Raw genomic sequence first — 16,831 nt, 5'->3', positions numbered from 1 at the left:
CCAGGGGAAAGCATTTATTTTTCAGTTTTGCCATCATTCAGTCATTCACTTCCATTCCCAGAGTGTAATTCATATAAACACGGACTGGATAAATGCAAGAGCTAAGTCAGAGAAGAAAAGTGCTGAAGACACATGCAGAAAGAGTTTGACAGGTTTCTCACATCATGGGTGGCAGATCATCATCATCCTGCCACAAGGGTTTCTTTTGTGGTTCTTCATTCACATTCCTCTTTCTCTCTTCCACCTTTTCCTCAACTCTTTCCTCCACACTCTTCTTCTCAGTCTCTGACTGCACTTTACAAGCCTTGGCAGCAGCAGCAGGACTGGGTGGAGGGGTGAGCGGTGGAGAAAAGAGGGACTGTGTCACATCTGTGACAGAACTTTTAAAGATTGCTCTCTTTTGCTTTCTTTCATCCTCCTGCTCCTCCCTCGGCCCTGCATGCTTTGGGAGAGTCTGTACCTGGGATGAAGAAGCCTGAGGTTCTGCTGCCATGGTTACGATGCTGCTAAGATCCAATGACAAGGCCAAGATTACCAGCAGATACAGCACTTAAAGTAAACCAGGACTGCTTCACAGACAGCAGAAGACTGCAGCTGATCTGCTCTCACTCGAATGAAACCCGTATCATTTCTGGTCATTAGTCAGATCTCCCACTTTCCAGTAAACATATCTTCTCACTTGTATCTAAAGGTATGTAGTTATGCATTTTGTTGTAGGTCTTATCTGCTGCTTTTGGGATCTCAGTGTCTCTAAATACTTACAGTATCTGTTCAAAAACAGCATACACAAATTTTGGAGTGATCAGATTTGATGTTGAACAACTTCCCACTGGAGATAAAGTTGGTATGAGCACTACTGACACTGAGATGTGTGGATTAAATAGATTACAAGTAGTCATTATGACATTTTACTATTGCAAGTCTCTGTTTTAGAAGTCCCCCTTCTGTATCTGATGGCGATACTTTATTGCAGTAACAATGCTATTAAACTATCAAAAGTGTTGACAAATAATCTCAAAATCCAGAGAAGTACAAAGCTATTCAACTATATATAGTCGGCCTGCTATTATGGCTTGATTCCTACTGGAGGTAATGAATTGTAAGTGTTTTTTGGAAACCCTTAAAAATACCTAAACAATATTTCTAATGGGAGGGAGTTTCTTTTTAAGAGCTACATTTTTCATTACTTGTTATAGGTGAGCAGAGACAATGTTCAGCTGGAACAATACAAGTCATCAAATAAAACCGAAAAATATTGAATTGGTATTCAGGCAACTAAATACAACTAAACATATGGGGAAAATAAAGATTACTGTAATAAATGAAAAGTCGCAGTGATTACTTTAAGTTGAGCAGTTCTTTCAAATAATTTTATGTGATCCCAGAAATAAGTTAGATTATTTAAAAAAAATGTAATTAAAAAAAATAAAAATCATTTCATTCTGGAACGTGGGTGATCAAACCAAAGAAATTCCAATCCGAGGACAGAGCAGACGCTGGTTTGTTCTGTTGTGAGTCAGCAGTAATTTACTCTTTAAATACATCATAAACAGATGTCCATTCTCAGCTAGAAACAAACGCTAAAAACAAGTTCATGCCAAACACAGCCGCTGTAAACCCTCAACAATTAAAACAAACAAAAAAAAAAGCACTTGGAAGAAAAGTCACACCAGGCACACACTTTGTTAACTTTTAGAACCAAATCAACGATCCAACCCCAGCAAATCACAGTCCACTAGTTCTTATATTACACATAAATGTAACTATATCAAGCATCAAGCTTCAAGCACTCAAACATGTCCGCATTTTACAAAACAACGACGCAGTCAAATCCAAAGAGACTTTTTAATGTTAGCACTGCAGGTCATGTTACTTGTAAACATGCTTAAACATTTGCCAGTGACATATGCTTTGTTAGCAGCTGTAGTTGACTGAAACCCCAATCTCATCATTCAAATCCAGTAAATACCTTTCATTGGCAATCTTCTCTGTGAGTTTAGGTCTGCTGTGATGTAGCAGCTTCATCGCAGACACTGGGGCAACGTTATACTTCACTGATCCAGGTACTGGGAGAAACTGATTTGCTCTGGCTGCACTCGTTTTTTGTAACAATCCAGCCCTCCGAGCCATCATATCATCCTTCTCCAGGTCAGGCACAGGCTCGTTCTCATCATACTCATTATCGTCATCTTCGTATTCATGTTCTCTGTGCGACGTGGCTCTCATCACAGTTGTATCAGGCTGAGGTTTGGGTGATTCCATAGAAACTCTGGATTGCTGTTGCTCCACTCTATGAGAGAAACTCCAGTAGTTGAAAATAACCGATCATATATTTTGAGAAATTATTTTCAGGATTCAACCCAAGCTTGTTAGTCCCTCGTCATGCTGTTAAGACGGTTCCACACAAATCGTCGCCCACCTGACGTTCAGTTTCTTGCTTCTCTCTGCCTGCACTTCTCTTTTGCTCCGCGGAGCAGCATCAGTTGTTACCTCGCCTTGTTTGGAGCGCTGGGAGGAGGGCAGAGGCAGGAAGCGGTTGAAAGATACTGTGGCAGTGCTTTGTTTATGGAAAACTCCTGTCCTCCTGGCCATCATGTCGTCTTTCTGTAAGTCAGGGATCCTCGCCTCTTTCTCCTCCTCATCCTCCTCCTCGTCTGTCCTCCGTTCATACTGAGCCAGACGTGCATCCAGCTCAGCAGGAGTGGGAGCGGTTTCAGGGGAAGAGGTCCAGAGGTCAGAAGTGGGATGGGAAGTTTGATGGACGTCAGCTCCATCTACCTGGCTGTGAGAGCATCTCATTAAGCTCAAACTGCAGAAACAATCAGGGAACATTTTGAACCAAACTAAAAAAAAACAGGCATGAACATGCAGACAAGCTGGCCACAGTTGCCACTTCAAGTACAAAATATGGATTGTAAAAGGGAAAGTCTCTTAAGCACAAATAAATAGGGGTTAGAAAAAACATGCAAAACTGATGCAAATCTATCGTTCTACCATCTACTGGTGCAAAATAAACTCTGCTTATCCTACTGTGATGACATTTTGAGCAACATGAACCACTTGAGCATCTGAATCATGTGAAAATCACCATCAACTACCAACATTAAAAAAAAAAACATATATCAGAAATATTTTTTAAAGTAATGAAGAATAGCTCATTCTAATAAAATAAACTTTTTAATATCACAATTACTGAGCTAAATGTCGCCTTCATGCAAGTAACACGGAGAGCAAAACCAAAAGTTATTTTAAAGGCGTTCCTCAATTTTTAGACAAACAAATATGACTCATACTGCAATCAAGAGTGATTCTCAATATCCATCCTCTATGAAACACAGGACCAATAACAACAAGCTAGCAGCTAACAAGTTGCCACTGTGTTTCTACTGTTTCAGTGCTATTGGCTGCTGTATACACCAATCAATATCAATAACTGATATCTCCCTAGCTTTCTAGATTTTAATGAAACATGTAACTATGCCAAATCTGAAATCACTCTGCTAGTATTAGTAATATTTAATCTAATATTTAAAGAATTATGCATTTACCACAGGTCGTCTACAATCTGATCAGGACTTTTATTGCAGAAAAATACATTTGAGAGCTTAAAAAATCTTCTAAATCTTCTCCATTAGGAGGACTTTGTTGTGAAATGACTTAAAACATGCCTCTGATATCTACCTAAAGAAATATTCTGGTTACAACAAGCCATCAAATAAACAAGCTTTTCCAATACTGATACATTTGTTCTAATATCAGCTTGGCAGCTTTCTGTATTTACACCTTTAGACACAGCAGCATGTACATTTAAATTGCAAGCACATCAGTACAATGCAAAGAAGTGCATCCAAACCTCTGAATAATTAAAACAAGCACATATTTGTATTTGCTTTTAAACTAATGGAATGTCTATTTCTCTACAAACTATTATGCAGTCCATACTAGAGCGACAGACGCTGGATTCAGGCCCAGGTTGTCGTGCCTTGTCCTCATACCTGCGTTCACGCTCTGAAGGCTGGGAGCCCAGGCCAATGGTAGGCATGGCTACAGTTGCCTTGGAAAGGAGTCGTCTTAGCAACTCTGTCTCCTCCCCTTCACTTGACATGACTGTGTCTATTGGCTGCTCGATCTCAGTAACGCTCCCAAAGGTCACAACTTTGCTGTGACCTCGTCCAGCCTTTGCTGATCCGCTGAAAGGACTTCCATAATTTTTCTCCAGACAAGCCTGACACATAGGGGCTGGGCTAGCCTCACTGTATAATCTCACAAATGAAGACACACACACACACACACACACACACACACACACACACACACACACACACACACACACACACACACACACACACACACACACACACACACACACACACACACACACACACACACACACACACACACACACACACACACACACAAACAGCCAAGAAAAGAGCAGGGGGAAAGAAAGAAGATGGAACAGAAATCATGAACAACTATAGATAGAGGAAGAGTGAGGTGGATTTGATGAACAAGTTAAGAAGTGTGTATTGACAGGCGATGACAAAGCATGGGATTGTGTGTCGTGGACAGACATGTACATTCACACCATACACATACACAACCAATCTTTTTTATCCTCTCAAGGTAGCCAAAATTTTCTGGTAACTTGTGCTCCTCTGGGAACACAAAAGACTCTTTATCCTATCTAATGACATCAGCACAGAGCGAGAAAAACAAAGACAGAGGCAGTGCTCACAGCCAACAGTCGCCTCTCTCACACAACGGCCAGTTCCCTGCTCTGTTTCAATGCCTGTCAAAGAAGACTGAAGAGGGCTGAAGTGCACAATAGTGAGGAGAATAAACAAGCAGATGAGAACAGAGAGAATAAGACTAGAAGAGAAGAGAGACTACCTCTGAGGAGTTGACAGTACAAAAAAGGATTGTCAGAGAATGGGAATTTAATCTAACCATGAATCCATTTCTAGTAATTCTATTAACTGTGAGAATGCAACAATAGATGGTTTACATTCTCTTTCATCAATTCATTTATTGTATTAAAAATTCAGAATCAAGTGCCTAGGATGATTTGCTACATTCCAAAGGGCCGATCTTGATCCGAAATCCAAAGATATTATCTTATGGTGATACTTAACCGAACGTGCAAATTCAGGAAGCTAACACTAATGGTTGTTGAACATTTTTGTTGAATTATTTCAGTACATAAAATGTTGAATTGTCCTTTTAACCAAAAATATTACCACAATATTTACTTGTTACTTTTTTTCTGGGTAATGCAGAATCAAACATATCCCCATGAGCTGACATTTTGTTCTTGTGTACATTTCTGATTCAAATGTTTAGAAATCTTCTGATGACAGTCATGATTCTGGTGTCTTTCTTAATGTAAATCTTGTTGTAAAAAAGTAATAATCAGTCTACATGATACTAAAACAAACTAACAGATGCAAAAAGCAAAGCACATAAAGTATGTCTTGTTCTGTTCTGTCTGGTATATAATCCTGTTACAAAATAATAAACTGGTGCTGCAGAGATGACAGGATTTAAAACAAATCTGACACGGATAAATAATGACATTCTGTGCAATCAAATAATTCAGATTTTGTCCAGGTTGACTTGAACAACATTCAAAATAAGGTATCAAATAATCCATGTATCAATCCTGTGCTGTTAGGCTTTAGAAAATATCTGGCTAACCCTGCAGATTAATGACCCTCCACTGCCTGCAGCGATCTGCTTAAGGCCGGAACTAAACCTCGAGGCACGCACACAAACTGCACAGTCATTAAAAAAACAAAACACACATTTATACAGCAGCATTGAAGTGCTTTGTACTGCATGTGTGCTGAAACAGAGTGTGTCTGCTGGGCACCTGGGTTCAGTGATCTTGAGCCTCTCCCACTTCTGCATATCTGCCTGGCTAATGACGGCAGAGGCAAAGTTCATTGGTCCGTCCCTGTGGGGGAGGGGTCTAGTCTGAGCCCGCCTTTGAGCCAGGTCATCCTTCTGCTTATTGGGCATCACATTAACCTTTTCCTCTTCTGTCTCTTCCTCCTCATCCTCCTCTTCCTTGAGGTGAGGTGTGGGGTTAAGAAAGGGGTTGTCTCTGCGTGTAATGATGTCAGGGACCGCTTCCTTCTCACTGTCCGATCAAATGTCAAGACACAGCACACGGCAAAGTGGAGCAAACACACATCAAACCAGAAGTGACCACAACACCCAAACACAGAAAAAGTAGGAAAGTACAGAGGAAATATTTAGATGTGTTAGGAAAAAGGATGAAAACAGCAACACACAAACGTACGCTGCCTAACCTGATCTCCTTCTCCTGCAGGTTTTGCTGCGAGGCTCGTCTAATGCCTTCCCAGCGTTCTCTGTCTTTGCTGCTACACACAGGTGGAGGCACAAACTGATGCACCTTGGTTGACACTTTGCCACGATTAGCTCTTCTTGTCGCCAGGTCGTCTTTGCGAACATCTGGAACTTTTCGAATCTTTGCCTCCTCTTCCCCATCAGAGGAAGAGTCCCACGCAGATTTCTGAGCACTCAGAAAGTCATTCTCGCACCGGAGGATGATGTTCGGGGATGGTGACCTCGCCTCCTGTTCCTCCATTGAGGGAGGGCTGGGGTTGGAGGCAGGACAGCGTGGCAAGGTTATTCACAGATTGCTAAAACTTCACCATTTGGCATGCGACCATGAATGTTGTCCACAAGGGTCCATTGGTTAATCATAGTGCACAAGCAAACGAATCACTGTGTGCAGCAAATCAGGACTTGTTCCAACCAACCATGATGTTATTTCAGGCCAGTAAAACCTTTTCTTTTAAAACTTGTAGCCAACGTGATCGACATCAAACTTTAATATTTGTAAAACGCAGAAAAGAAGCAAAGGGTTAGTCAGATCTGTAAGCAAACACAAAAAATAATCATTAATGAACCGATTGCTGCAACCTAACCAAGTTGCCCAGAGTGAATGTAGCACTCGGAAGTAAATCAACAAAACAGCCAACAATCTCTTAGTGATCACAATGATATCTGTCAAACAACAACAGCAGCTCTCATGCCCCTCCTTCCTGACCTGCTGTAGCGAACGGCAGCAGGCAGAACTTTGATCCCTGACTTCTGCAGCTTCTGCAGCCTCTTCTGCTCCAGTACTTCCTGTGTCACCCTCTCCTCTTCCTGTTTTTCCTTATTGTTCTCAGGTGCCCAAGTGACAGTCTTGGGAGCTTTATGGTGAGCTCCAGTTCTTTTGCCCTGCTCCGGCGTGGCGTTAATGTGACTAGGAAACGATGTGTAATGGCAGGGAAAGATTAGGGCTGAGGAAGTTTGTGTTGTTGTGTGTAATTAACCTTTATCTTATGTTTAGTTTTGTATTTCATATTGGAGTGCCTGTGCACAAAGGGAATAATTGACATGTGAAATGTTTATTCCACTGATACGTTTGTCCTTACCTCCGCTGCTCTCCCTCCTCTTTATGTTGTTTCCGTCGTGGAGTCGGGATATAGGAACTGGCGTTGGTTCGGTTGGGAAGAAACTGGTTAAAGGGAATGGAGCTTCTCGCTTCACTGCTGGCAGTCCGTCTGGCCAACATGTCATCCTTTCGCACATCTGGCCTCCTGCTGGAGGCATCAGCCTCAGAGTCACTGCATCGCCCTGGCCGACAGAAAGCGATGGAGCATAAAAGAGAGAACATTAGAAAATATGTCAAGAGTACAGGTTTAATTGGTTCTTGCATAATAACCTCTGACTGTGGTGTACAGTTTAAAGACAAACTAACTCCATTTGGTTTCTCACAACAAAGTCATGTTTTCTGTGCAGGTATCAATTTTCCAATATAAGACAGGGTCATGAAATTGGACACATTAGATATTTGATATGACATTTTCATAAGGCCACATACTGTAGTAGATCAAGAGCTTTATTTGTTCCTTGCACTGCTCTTCTCCCACTAATCAACTCTTCACTTCCATAATGATGTTACAGTGACGCTAGTGATAATGACTGTTTACATTTGATTTTTTGTTGAGTAATTTGACAGTTTGTTGGTATCATTGCAAGACTGATTGCACTAGTCGGACAGGATACAAATGCATTATCCCAACATTTTATTTCGTTTATGTGAAATACAAAAATTGAACAAAACATTGAGCATGACAGTTGCTATGATCACTTGCTGTTAATTCTGGACTGTCTAAACGAGCTACATTAACACTGGTAACGTAGACCTTCACTTCTGTGCTGTGTGCATTGGGCTCGCATTAGCTACAGCTGTCAGGCATCTGCTAGCTTACATGAGTCGATAACAATCTGTTTCAAAGACATTTTCTCTTAACTCCATTATTGCTTCTGAAGTTGCTAGCCAGACTGTTAACAATGGCCGATGCAAAAGGAGTTTGACTTGAAGTACTTTATCGCAACAAAAACGTTGTACTGACAAAATTCCCCATTGCTCCCAAAGGCTGTATCATCTGACAATAACTGTGGGGTTCTGCTCGCAGTGTAGGGTATTCTATTGAAGTAGGACAGCAGCTAAATTCTTCCTGCTCACAGCAGAAGTATTTTATAGATCCAGACGCTTTCTGTGGTGACTCTGATACCTTTCAACACTGAAGAATATTTCCACTTACCGGTAATTAAAATATAATTTTGATTTTCATCTTTTTGGCTATGATTTCTATCCATATTACCGGTAATAACCAAATAAAAATTGGCAATGTTTGAAGAAAGATTAAGATTTTCAACACTTACACATAAATAGGATGTTTGATTAGGTTGTGAAATAGGTCACTGTTGACAAAAGTTTCAACTTTTACATGTAGGCTACAGTATGTGTTGTTTGAATGTCGATGGTTTTCTTTTACTACTGGGCACATAATATTTAACTCTCTATGGAAATAAAGGCTCAAGCCAGCTACAACATTTCCCAACCATGACTTCAACCTGTCATTAGCCCTTTTTCGACTGCAGGGCAGCGACAGCGGCATAATAAAAAGTAATTATGCCTTTGTACTTAAACACTGAATCCAAAGTGGTATAATATTGGTCTCCCAGTGTGTGATTTTACTTTGCAATGTGGCATTGCAGAAGTACTAGAGGTATGAAGGGTAAACAGTAACACAGCAGGAGCTGACGTACCCACACTGTGACACACACACACACACACACACACATACACACACACAAACACACACACACACACACACACACACACACACACACACACACACACACACACACACACACACACACACACACACACACACACACACACACACACACACACACACACACACACACACACACACACACACACACAGTCTTGCCCTTGTTACAACCTCCAAAGGCAGATCAGTGGAGGAACAACTTGCTCCAAGCCATTAGCCTCTGTGGCATTTACATTGTGGGAGTCCTAATGTGGGTGTAATCTTCCTGCCTTGAACTGGCTGAATAATTAAATAAATCATCGCTTTGGATAAAAGCGTCTGCTAAATGAATTGTAGAATTGTTTTTCTTTTTCCCCCCAAGATATCAGCTACTTCTGTCACTTGGATGAGAACAGTAACCGAAGTTACAAAAAAATGATAAAATGATATGAATGTAACAGCAGCCAATTATATGAGGAGTCAGCAAGTAATTTTAATCACTTTTTATTTTGCCACCAAGGTTGTTGTGCATAAGTATATGACACGTTCTTCAAACAATAGACTGCCTGTATTCCCTTTCGATCTTTCTTGTTGGGTGATGAATAGCTCTTAGTGAGGCAGGACACTTTCTCTGTGACCTCAAGGGAATGCAGTAATGCAATCTATTCCAAGCTTTGGAATAGTGTTTTTCTTGTCACCCTGTGGCACACATTTTACTGTCAACATGAAAGACGCAAACAGGATGCCTGTGATCCTCCCTCCCCTCAAACACACACACACACACACACACACCGAAAGGCAGGATGTTGACCTCAGCTAGTGTTTCCCTGGTCCAAATCTCTAGTGATTGCTACTTAGATGTACAGCTGCTGCATCACACACACATGCACAATGGCTGAGAGGTTCAGCTGTTGTCCACCATCCGCCTGACCAGCCTGACCGGCTAAAAGCCCAAAATGTTGGAGAACAGCAGTCAGACTGTTGATGGAGGAGTGGTTTTGTATTGCTGTCCTAAGATTATAGCTCAATATTTTGGGCAATACACTCATTTTGTCCCTGCTACATAAGAACAACTACATGCATGTATCTGTTTTTTGAGCTACCGAAGCTTAACATTGAGAAAATATGCACAAAACAAGCAAAGCACTCTTGAAATTTCAGAAATAAAGGTATACTTATTCTACTTGGAAGTCATTTATCTTTACCAACCATCACTGTTGCCTCGATTCACAACATCAGGAGAAGGGCTGTTCTGTGAGCGGGAGCCAAAGGAGTCCAAACTGACAAAGACAAAGACAAATATTTTACTGACATTTGGGACAAAAATGGCTTTTAATCCGTATGAGCAGGGTTTGTTGCTTTTAGAAATGTAAAACTAAATGAATAACAGATGCATTGAACATTTTCAAAGTAATCTCAAATCCTCTTGGCGTATGAGTCGGGTTTGCATTCGTGTTGATGGATGTCTGTTACCTGTCTAAGGAGTTGTCACGAGTGTGTCGTGGTGGAGAGAGAGACTCGCTCCTCTCAGAGTCCCAGCAGTCGTAACCACTGTCTCTGACGCTGCGCTGCTGTGGATTGTCCCCTCCTTCCTCACTCTCCTACAACACACACACACACAACAGGAAAATATAAAGAAAAGTGTATTAAGAAGAAAAGATGCATAAAGAAAATCACTCAAAAGACATATGGGTTGAGATATATATATGAGATATGGGTTGATAAGTGTTTGTTATTTAAAGAAAACTTATTAAAAAAAAAGTGTGTCTCAAATGTGCAGAGCAAATCTCATATCCTGTTTCTCTTTTCTGTCTCTCCCTGAAATAGGAGTGACTGTGTTGTAACAAAAACAAAAAAAGTGTTTGTCCCCTGTCTCGTGTGTCTCCCCTGCACCCCAACAAAGGCAGGAAACTAACAAATCCATCCCCCGCATCTCCTCCATGCTGTTATCTGTCCTTCTGTCTGCCTCCCTCTGCTCCCCCTTCCTGCTCCATCCCCTCCACTGTTTTCACTCACCACCTTCATTTGAGCAAGAAGCCCTTCAAACTCCTTGACGTTGAGATTAGGGCCGCTGAAGGAGGCACAGCCGCTCGCAGCCTTCCCGAGCCAGAACACTGTGTTCAGCACCTTAGAGACAAGCATATGAAGGGTTCGGTTTATTATCTTTAATGTTTACCAAACTGACAAAAAAGGATAAAGCAAGGCGGAAAAAATAAACACGAACATTTTTTAATTTGCGGTTGCAGTCAGAGTCCCTGAGGTTAGCTCGTATGGAAGTGTCTTGCAAGTCTCCTGGGTCAAACAGCTGTGAGCCCCTTAGGCCCAACTCCTCACAGCCCCGCAGAAAGACTGACAGGTTGTCCTAAAAATGACAGCAGACGGTCAGTTTATCACTTTGAGAAACAGGATGCTTTACTCTGGAGAGTGTCCTCTTACCAGCCCAGCGATGGGGGTGGGCAGTCTGTTGATCTTCTTGACCAGCCCTGGTTTGATTGCACTCAGCAGCCTGTAGGGAGGAGGGGGAGAGGCAGAGATTTATTGAGTCTTAAAGGAGTTTATGCACGTTGTTGCCACTTCAGTCATCACAAAAGTGGGTGGGAGGGATGTCACAGGCTTACTCGCATAACAGGATGCCGTTTTCCAATCCGCTGCGAAAGTCTTTCTCTCCAAAACTCTTTCCGGTGACAGCCTATGGGAGGGAGGACACGGAGACATACTGTATGTTAAGGAGATGGACTGGAAATATATTAATAATTAATAATATTTTTTCTGATTCATTTGGGGGTTATATTTTTTTTTTATTGGTTGGCTAATCATTTATTTCTAAAAATCGTAGCAGGTTCTTAAAGCCTGAGGAGATGTCTTTAAATTGCTCTTTTTGTCTAACCATCAGGCAGAAATCCGAACATGTTCGGTTAATGATGTTCAAAAGACAAGAAAAGACACATCCTCACTTTAAAAAGAACAAAGCTGAAATATTTGACATGTTGCCTCGATCGCCAAAAGTTTTATGTTCTAAAAACAGACCAATAGGCGTGATATTTTGGCTCCTATGATGTTTCGAACCCAAAGACTGGGATTCCAATATTAAGCTGTTGCAGAATCAATATGAATGTTCAAAGCAGTTATGACAGCGGGGCTTCGTTACGGCGCTGTTGTGGTATCGCACTCTGAAGTGAGCTCATGACTACAGTGATCCACATCACATTTATACATTTTGTAAATTACTTTATACAATTCAATTACAGTGGCCTCCATATTTGGACAATCTAGGTTCTTAGTGAATGATCCTAGTGAGATCCGCTCTGCCTTCCATATCCACTTCGCAGCAGCCAGTCACATCTTTGAGGATGTGGATAATAGATCACCCACTCCTAGCATTGACCTTCCTCCCACTGACAATGGCTGTATTGCCACTCCAAATCATACTTCTCAGTCTAACTTATCTCCTGTCTCATTCTGTGTCGTTTTAGAGGCTCTTCAAACCTTCGATCCTAAGAAATCTACCAGTGAAGACAAATTGGATCCTCTCTTTCTCCGTCTCTCAGCCTCTTTGATTGCTGAGCAATTAACTCACATTTTTAACCTTTCCATTTCATTTCATATGTTGTTTTCTAGGGCTAAATGTGAAACTGATAATAACCTTCACATTACCACCCTGCTAGGATCCATTATCGAGAGAGTTAAAGACTAAAAAATATATTTGTATATGGATAGATGACAGACTAACATTCAAACTTCCCATTGATAATCTTACTGTCAAACTACGACAAAAGGTTGGTTACCTATATAGAAATAAATAAAATGTCCCTATGTTCTGTCGGAAAAGGATAATTGAAGCAGTTTTTCTCTCAGTTTTGGATTATGGTGATGTGGTCTATAGGCATGCCTCTTCCACTACACTAAAGCCCTTAGATGCTGTTTACCATTCTGCGCTTAGATTCATTACCGGTGATAGCTACATGACTCACCACTGCATTCTTCATAATAAAGTTGGTTGGCCCTCCCTCACTGAGAGACGCAATAACCACTGGCATCTTTTTATGTTTAATGCCATACTGGAAAGCTTGAATCATATATCACCTCCTTGTTACATCTGAACCCCGGTCCATTTTTAACCCACTCGAGAGAGAGAGAGAGAGGCTGGTTCTCCAGGTTCCTCATGCCAGGACTGACCTGGGGAAAACTGATTTTAGTGTTATTGCTGCAAATTCCTGGAATATTTTACAACAGGACCTGAATTTGAGCACTTTAATCCCTTATGGACACTTTAGAAATATTATTTTAAACCACCCAATACCTGACTGCAACTGTTTTATTTGATTTTAATTACTGACTTATCACTGTAGTAATTTCAAGCTTTTGAATTATTTTAGTGTATATATTTTATTTTATTTATTGATTTTATTTTCTGTAGTAGCTTTATCTCATTTCTCGTTGTTTATCATTTGTAAATGAGGGTCGCCCTCAATGATCTCTCCGAGAACTTAAATAAAGGTTGATGATGATGATGATGATGAACTTCACTTTACAAGTACACTTCTCTGATGGTATCCCTAATCTTCACAATATACGTATTGCACAGGAGAGCAGACACAAGATCTTGCTGTGGTGCTGTGTTTCAGTACTTTGTTTTTGGGTATCACTTGAAATGTTAGAGCTTGATTTCGATGAAACATTTTGCATGAATAGCGCTTGGCCTTAAAACTAATTAACCTTGCATTGAGAAAGATTTGAATTGAGTTTAAAAAGGGAAAGTCACTGAAAATAATCAATAGATAGTGGAATTGAATAGTAGTTGTAACCTACTATGATCACTGTCATTATTAGTTAAATATGTACAAGAGTGCTTGAAGCTGAATTTTGGCTCTTTTGTGTCACTGACAGAAGAACCTTCTGCTGCCCCCACCACCCATCCCCCAACATTTTGCTTCAGCACATACCAAATTAGATTGATGCCAAGCCAGAGTAAGATTGCTCGGTGTCCTCGTTTTCCCAAAAATGTGTCCTTGCGCACGTCACTGATTTAGTTGAACACAGTCATAGTCTGATTGCACCATAAATATAACCTCAATCCTCTAACCTGGACTCCAATGTGTAGTCTATCCTGTGCAGGCAGTAGAGGAGGAGGGAATCAGGAGGTTAGTACCACTACAACATCCCACACACACACACACACACTGCATGATGGGGCTGTTGTGTAACAGGCAGCCAAAGATGAATAGAAAAGCAGAGAGTTTTGACTGTTTAGACTTCTAATCCAGATTAGCCGAGATTACAGTTAGCACCAAAACTGTCAACTGCAGGCAGACACTCTCTCTGTCTTGCCTTTTCATATGCAGTATACTCTTATTCTGCATCTTTTAACAGAGGAGGACACACACTTATTTTGAGATTTTTTTTCTGATTTTATGTAAAACTGACCTCTAAAGGTAATGCTATAATTAGAGCAATGCAGTAATCTGAGTTATCTGTATAAAGATATTTAAATCAAACCACTTTTCTACTTCTGTGTTTGTGCAATTCTTCTTTCTAGTGATAAGTATGGTTTTTATTTTTTTTATGTACAGTTCCAATGCACATGTACCACATGCATGACAGGAACACAGACACAAAAACACACAGGTCATCTGCAGCTAAGAAAACAGCCTATTGTTTTTTTGTTATATAAGTGATGGCCAGATGTTTCCCATTGGCATCTCTTGCTTTTTTCTTGTCTTTCATTATCCTGTAGTCTCTCTTTCACACACACACACACACACACACACACACACAACCACACGCATGCATGCACGCACGCACGCACGCACACACAACCACACGCACACAAAGCACATGTATGTACTGCTTATTAAGGTTTGTCTCCAGGTCTTTGAAAGATTTACAGCGTGGTCATGCATAATTCACTGGCCGAGGAGAGAGCACTCTTTTGAGTGAGAGCCGTACGACTGTGTTTTGTGTTGGCAGTGTGTGTGTTTGTGTGTGGGATGCAGGACACAGACGCACTGTGGGTTGCTTCTGGAGGTGGTTAACTATTGGTTACTTGTAAAATGTTAAAACTGAAAGACAGCAATTGGACACATTGACGCTTCTGAGAGTACATGTTTTGGTTGAACAGACAGAGGACAAAAAGGTTTGCCATGATAGTCTGTTAAAAAGAGAGACATGTGTAGAGTATGTGTGTGCTAAGTGAGCATTAATGTCTGCTACAAAAACTAAGCCAGAGGCCTTGGGGGTATTTCAGTGCCAGCAACAGTAATTCAAGCCTCCCTGGCTGCCTCTCACTTCTCGTGGTGGATTGCTCTGCTTAGTCTGAGTGAATGGCACCAGCAAATCTCCATTAAAACCCTGAGGTGAGACTGTGTGTGAGGGGCAGAGGAAAAAATCCGGAAGTAGGCCAGAGAGAGGTTTGCTTTTATTTTAAAAATTGTAAAAAAAAAAAAATATGGAAAGAGGGTTGAAAAGTCTGAAATTCAAGGTACAGCAAAATATGCACTATGCACTCCATTAAGTCAGCGGTCTTATTTCTAATAAGCACCTCATGAGCTGTTGGGAATTAAAGCGTCAGGATTTTGCAGGCCAGGATTAAAATAGGATGATAATAAAGAGCTTTGCAGTCATTTTTCTCTTTGTATGCTGGGACCTATTCCTGAAGAGTGCTGAAGATGTATTTCATGTGGTTTTAAGTAGGCATAGGGAAATATACACTGGTCACAGTTACCCTTAATCACAGATTGGACATACACCTTATAGGTGAAACAAAAAAGAAAATGAGAAAATCCTCAAACACGAGCCCTGCCACGCTTGAATAAAAGCTGATTAAATTAAAATAAACAAGTTTATTATTTTAAAGCATAAGGTCCAAACTGTTAGAGGTGTCTTAAATGTTATGTATGATACGTATAAGCATGCTGAACATTTATATGTCCTTGCAGAAAAGCTATTTGTAGGAGATGTAGAGGGTTAGAGAACCAGTGAGATGCACACTTCACTGAGAGAGGCTGGTGTTTTAATTTGTGATGTTGCAGAAGCATTAGCCCTCACATGAGCTGTAGGCACTCTCTGCACTCTAATGGTCATGTGGCATACAGAGAGGAAGAGTAGACAGAAAAAAAGAACTGGGAGAGGAGAAATAAGGAAAGGAAATATAAAAAACATAATCCAGATCGAGGAAGAGTTTAATCTGGATTAGATTTATTATCCAGAGGGACTCGAAGCTGTAGAAAACATCACAGTCTTCAGCCGCTTACAGGTCATATTTGTTAAATATGAGGAACAAAATCATTTCTTTTATGTTTTTTCAGCCCTCATAAAATACATCATTTTCTTTGTCTTTATCGCACTATAATGAAACGTATGCTACAATGAATTTACAGTTATATATGATCAGCCTCAACTAAAGAGTAATCAAACAGGAGGGGTACCAGACACATCTGCCAGGGCAAAAAAAAATACCCATGAGCTTACAAATTTGTCTGGTTCCCAGGCTATATTTAAGTACAAAGAGTACAAAATTAGGTTAATATTAATCTGATTGCTGTATCTCATGCAGTGTTCTTCTATTCTCAACGCAGTATAGAAAGGGCGCTCATTTTTCACACAGATTAATGCCCAAGTTGTGTCAACACTAACTAATGTGTTCCAACACTTACAGCATATCATAACAAACCCTTCTACAAAAGTGTGCA

General features: G+C 40.7%; 1 protein-coding gene across 8 annotated transcripts in view; it reads right to left on the bottom strand.

Annotated features, from left to right (window-relative positions):
* The window catches only part of LOC109998523 (LIM and calponin homology domains-containing protein 1), a 29,825-nt gene that overhangs the window by 9,102 nt on the left and 3,892 nt on the right, over window positions 1–16,831 (bottom strand). For 3 of the 8 annotated variants that reach the window (XM_065956791.1, XM_065956799.1, XM_065956794.1), the window contains exons 2-15: window positions 11,762–11,832; window positions 11,580–11,649; window positions 11,368–11,505; window positions 11,160–11,270; window positions 10,617–10,744; window positions 10,353–10,423; window positions 7,452–7,653; window positions 7,079–7,279; window positions 6,315–6,623; window positions 5,873–6,142; window positions 3,996–4,253; window positions 2,420–2,782; window positions 1,970–2,290; window positions 162–506 (exon numbers count right to left, since the gene is read on the bottom strand). In XM_065956791.1, the coding sequence (XP_065812863.1) occupies window positions 162–506; window positions 1,970–2,290; window positions 2,420–2,782; window positions 3,996–4,253; window positions 5,873–6,142; window positions 6,315–6,623; window positions 7,079–7,279; window positions 7,452–7,653; window positions 10,353–10,423; window positions 10,617–10,744; window positions 11,160–11,270; window positions 11,368–11,505; window positions 11,580–11,649; window positions 11,762–11,832 (2,858 nt within the window). The remainder of the gene's footprint in view (window positions 1–161; window positions 507–1,969; window positions 2,291–2,419; window positions 2,783–3,995; window positions 4,254–5,872; window positions 6,143–6,314; window positions 6,624–7,078; window positions 7,280–7,451; window positions 7,654–10,352; window positions 10,424–10,616; window positions 10,745–11,159; window positions 11,271–11,367; window positions 11,506–11,579; window positions 11,650–11,761; window positions 11,833–16,831) is intronic. The other 5 variants (XM_065956792.1, XM_065956803.1, XM_065956808.1 and 2 more) reach the window with 5 other exon arrangements.

This window comes from Labrus bergylta, chromosome 1 (assembly GCF_963930695.1).
Source record: "Labrus bergylta chromosome 1, fLabBer1.1, whole genome shotgun sequence".
In the NCBI taxonomy this organism is placed as follows: domain Eukaryota; kingdom Metazoa; phylum Chordata; class Actinopteri; order Labriformes; family Labridae; genus Labrus; species Labrus bergylta.
This window is presented reverse-complemented; position numbering and strand designations above follow the sequence as displayed.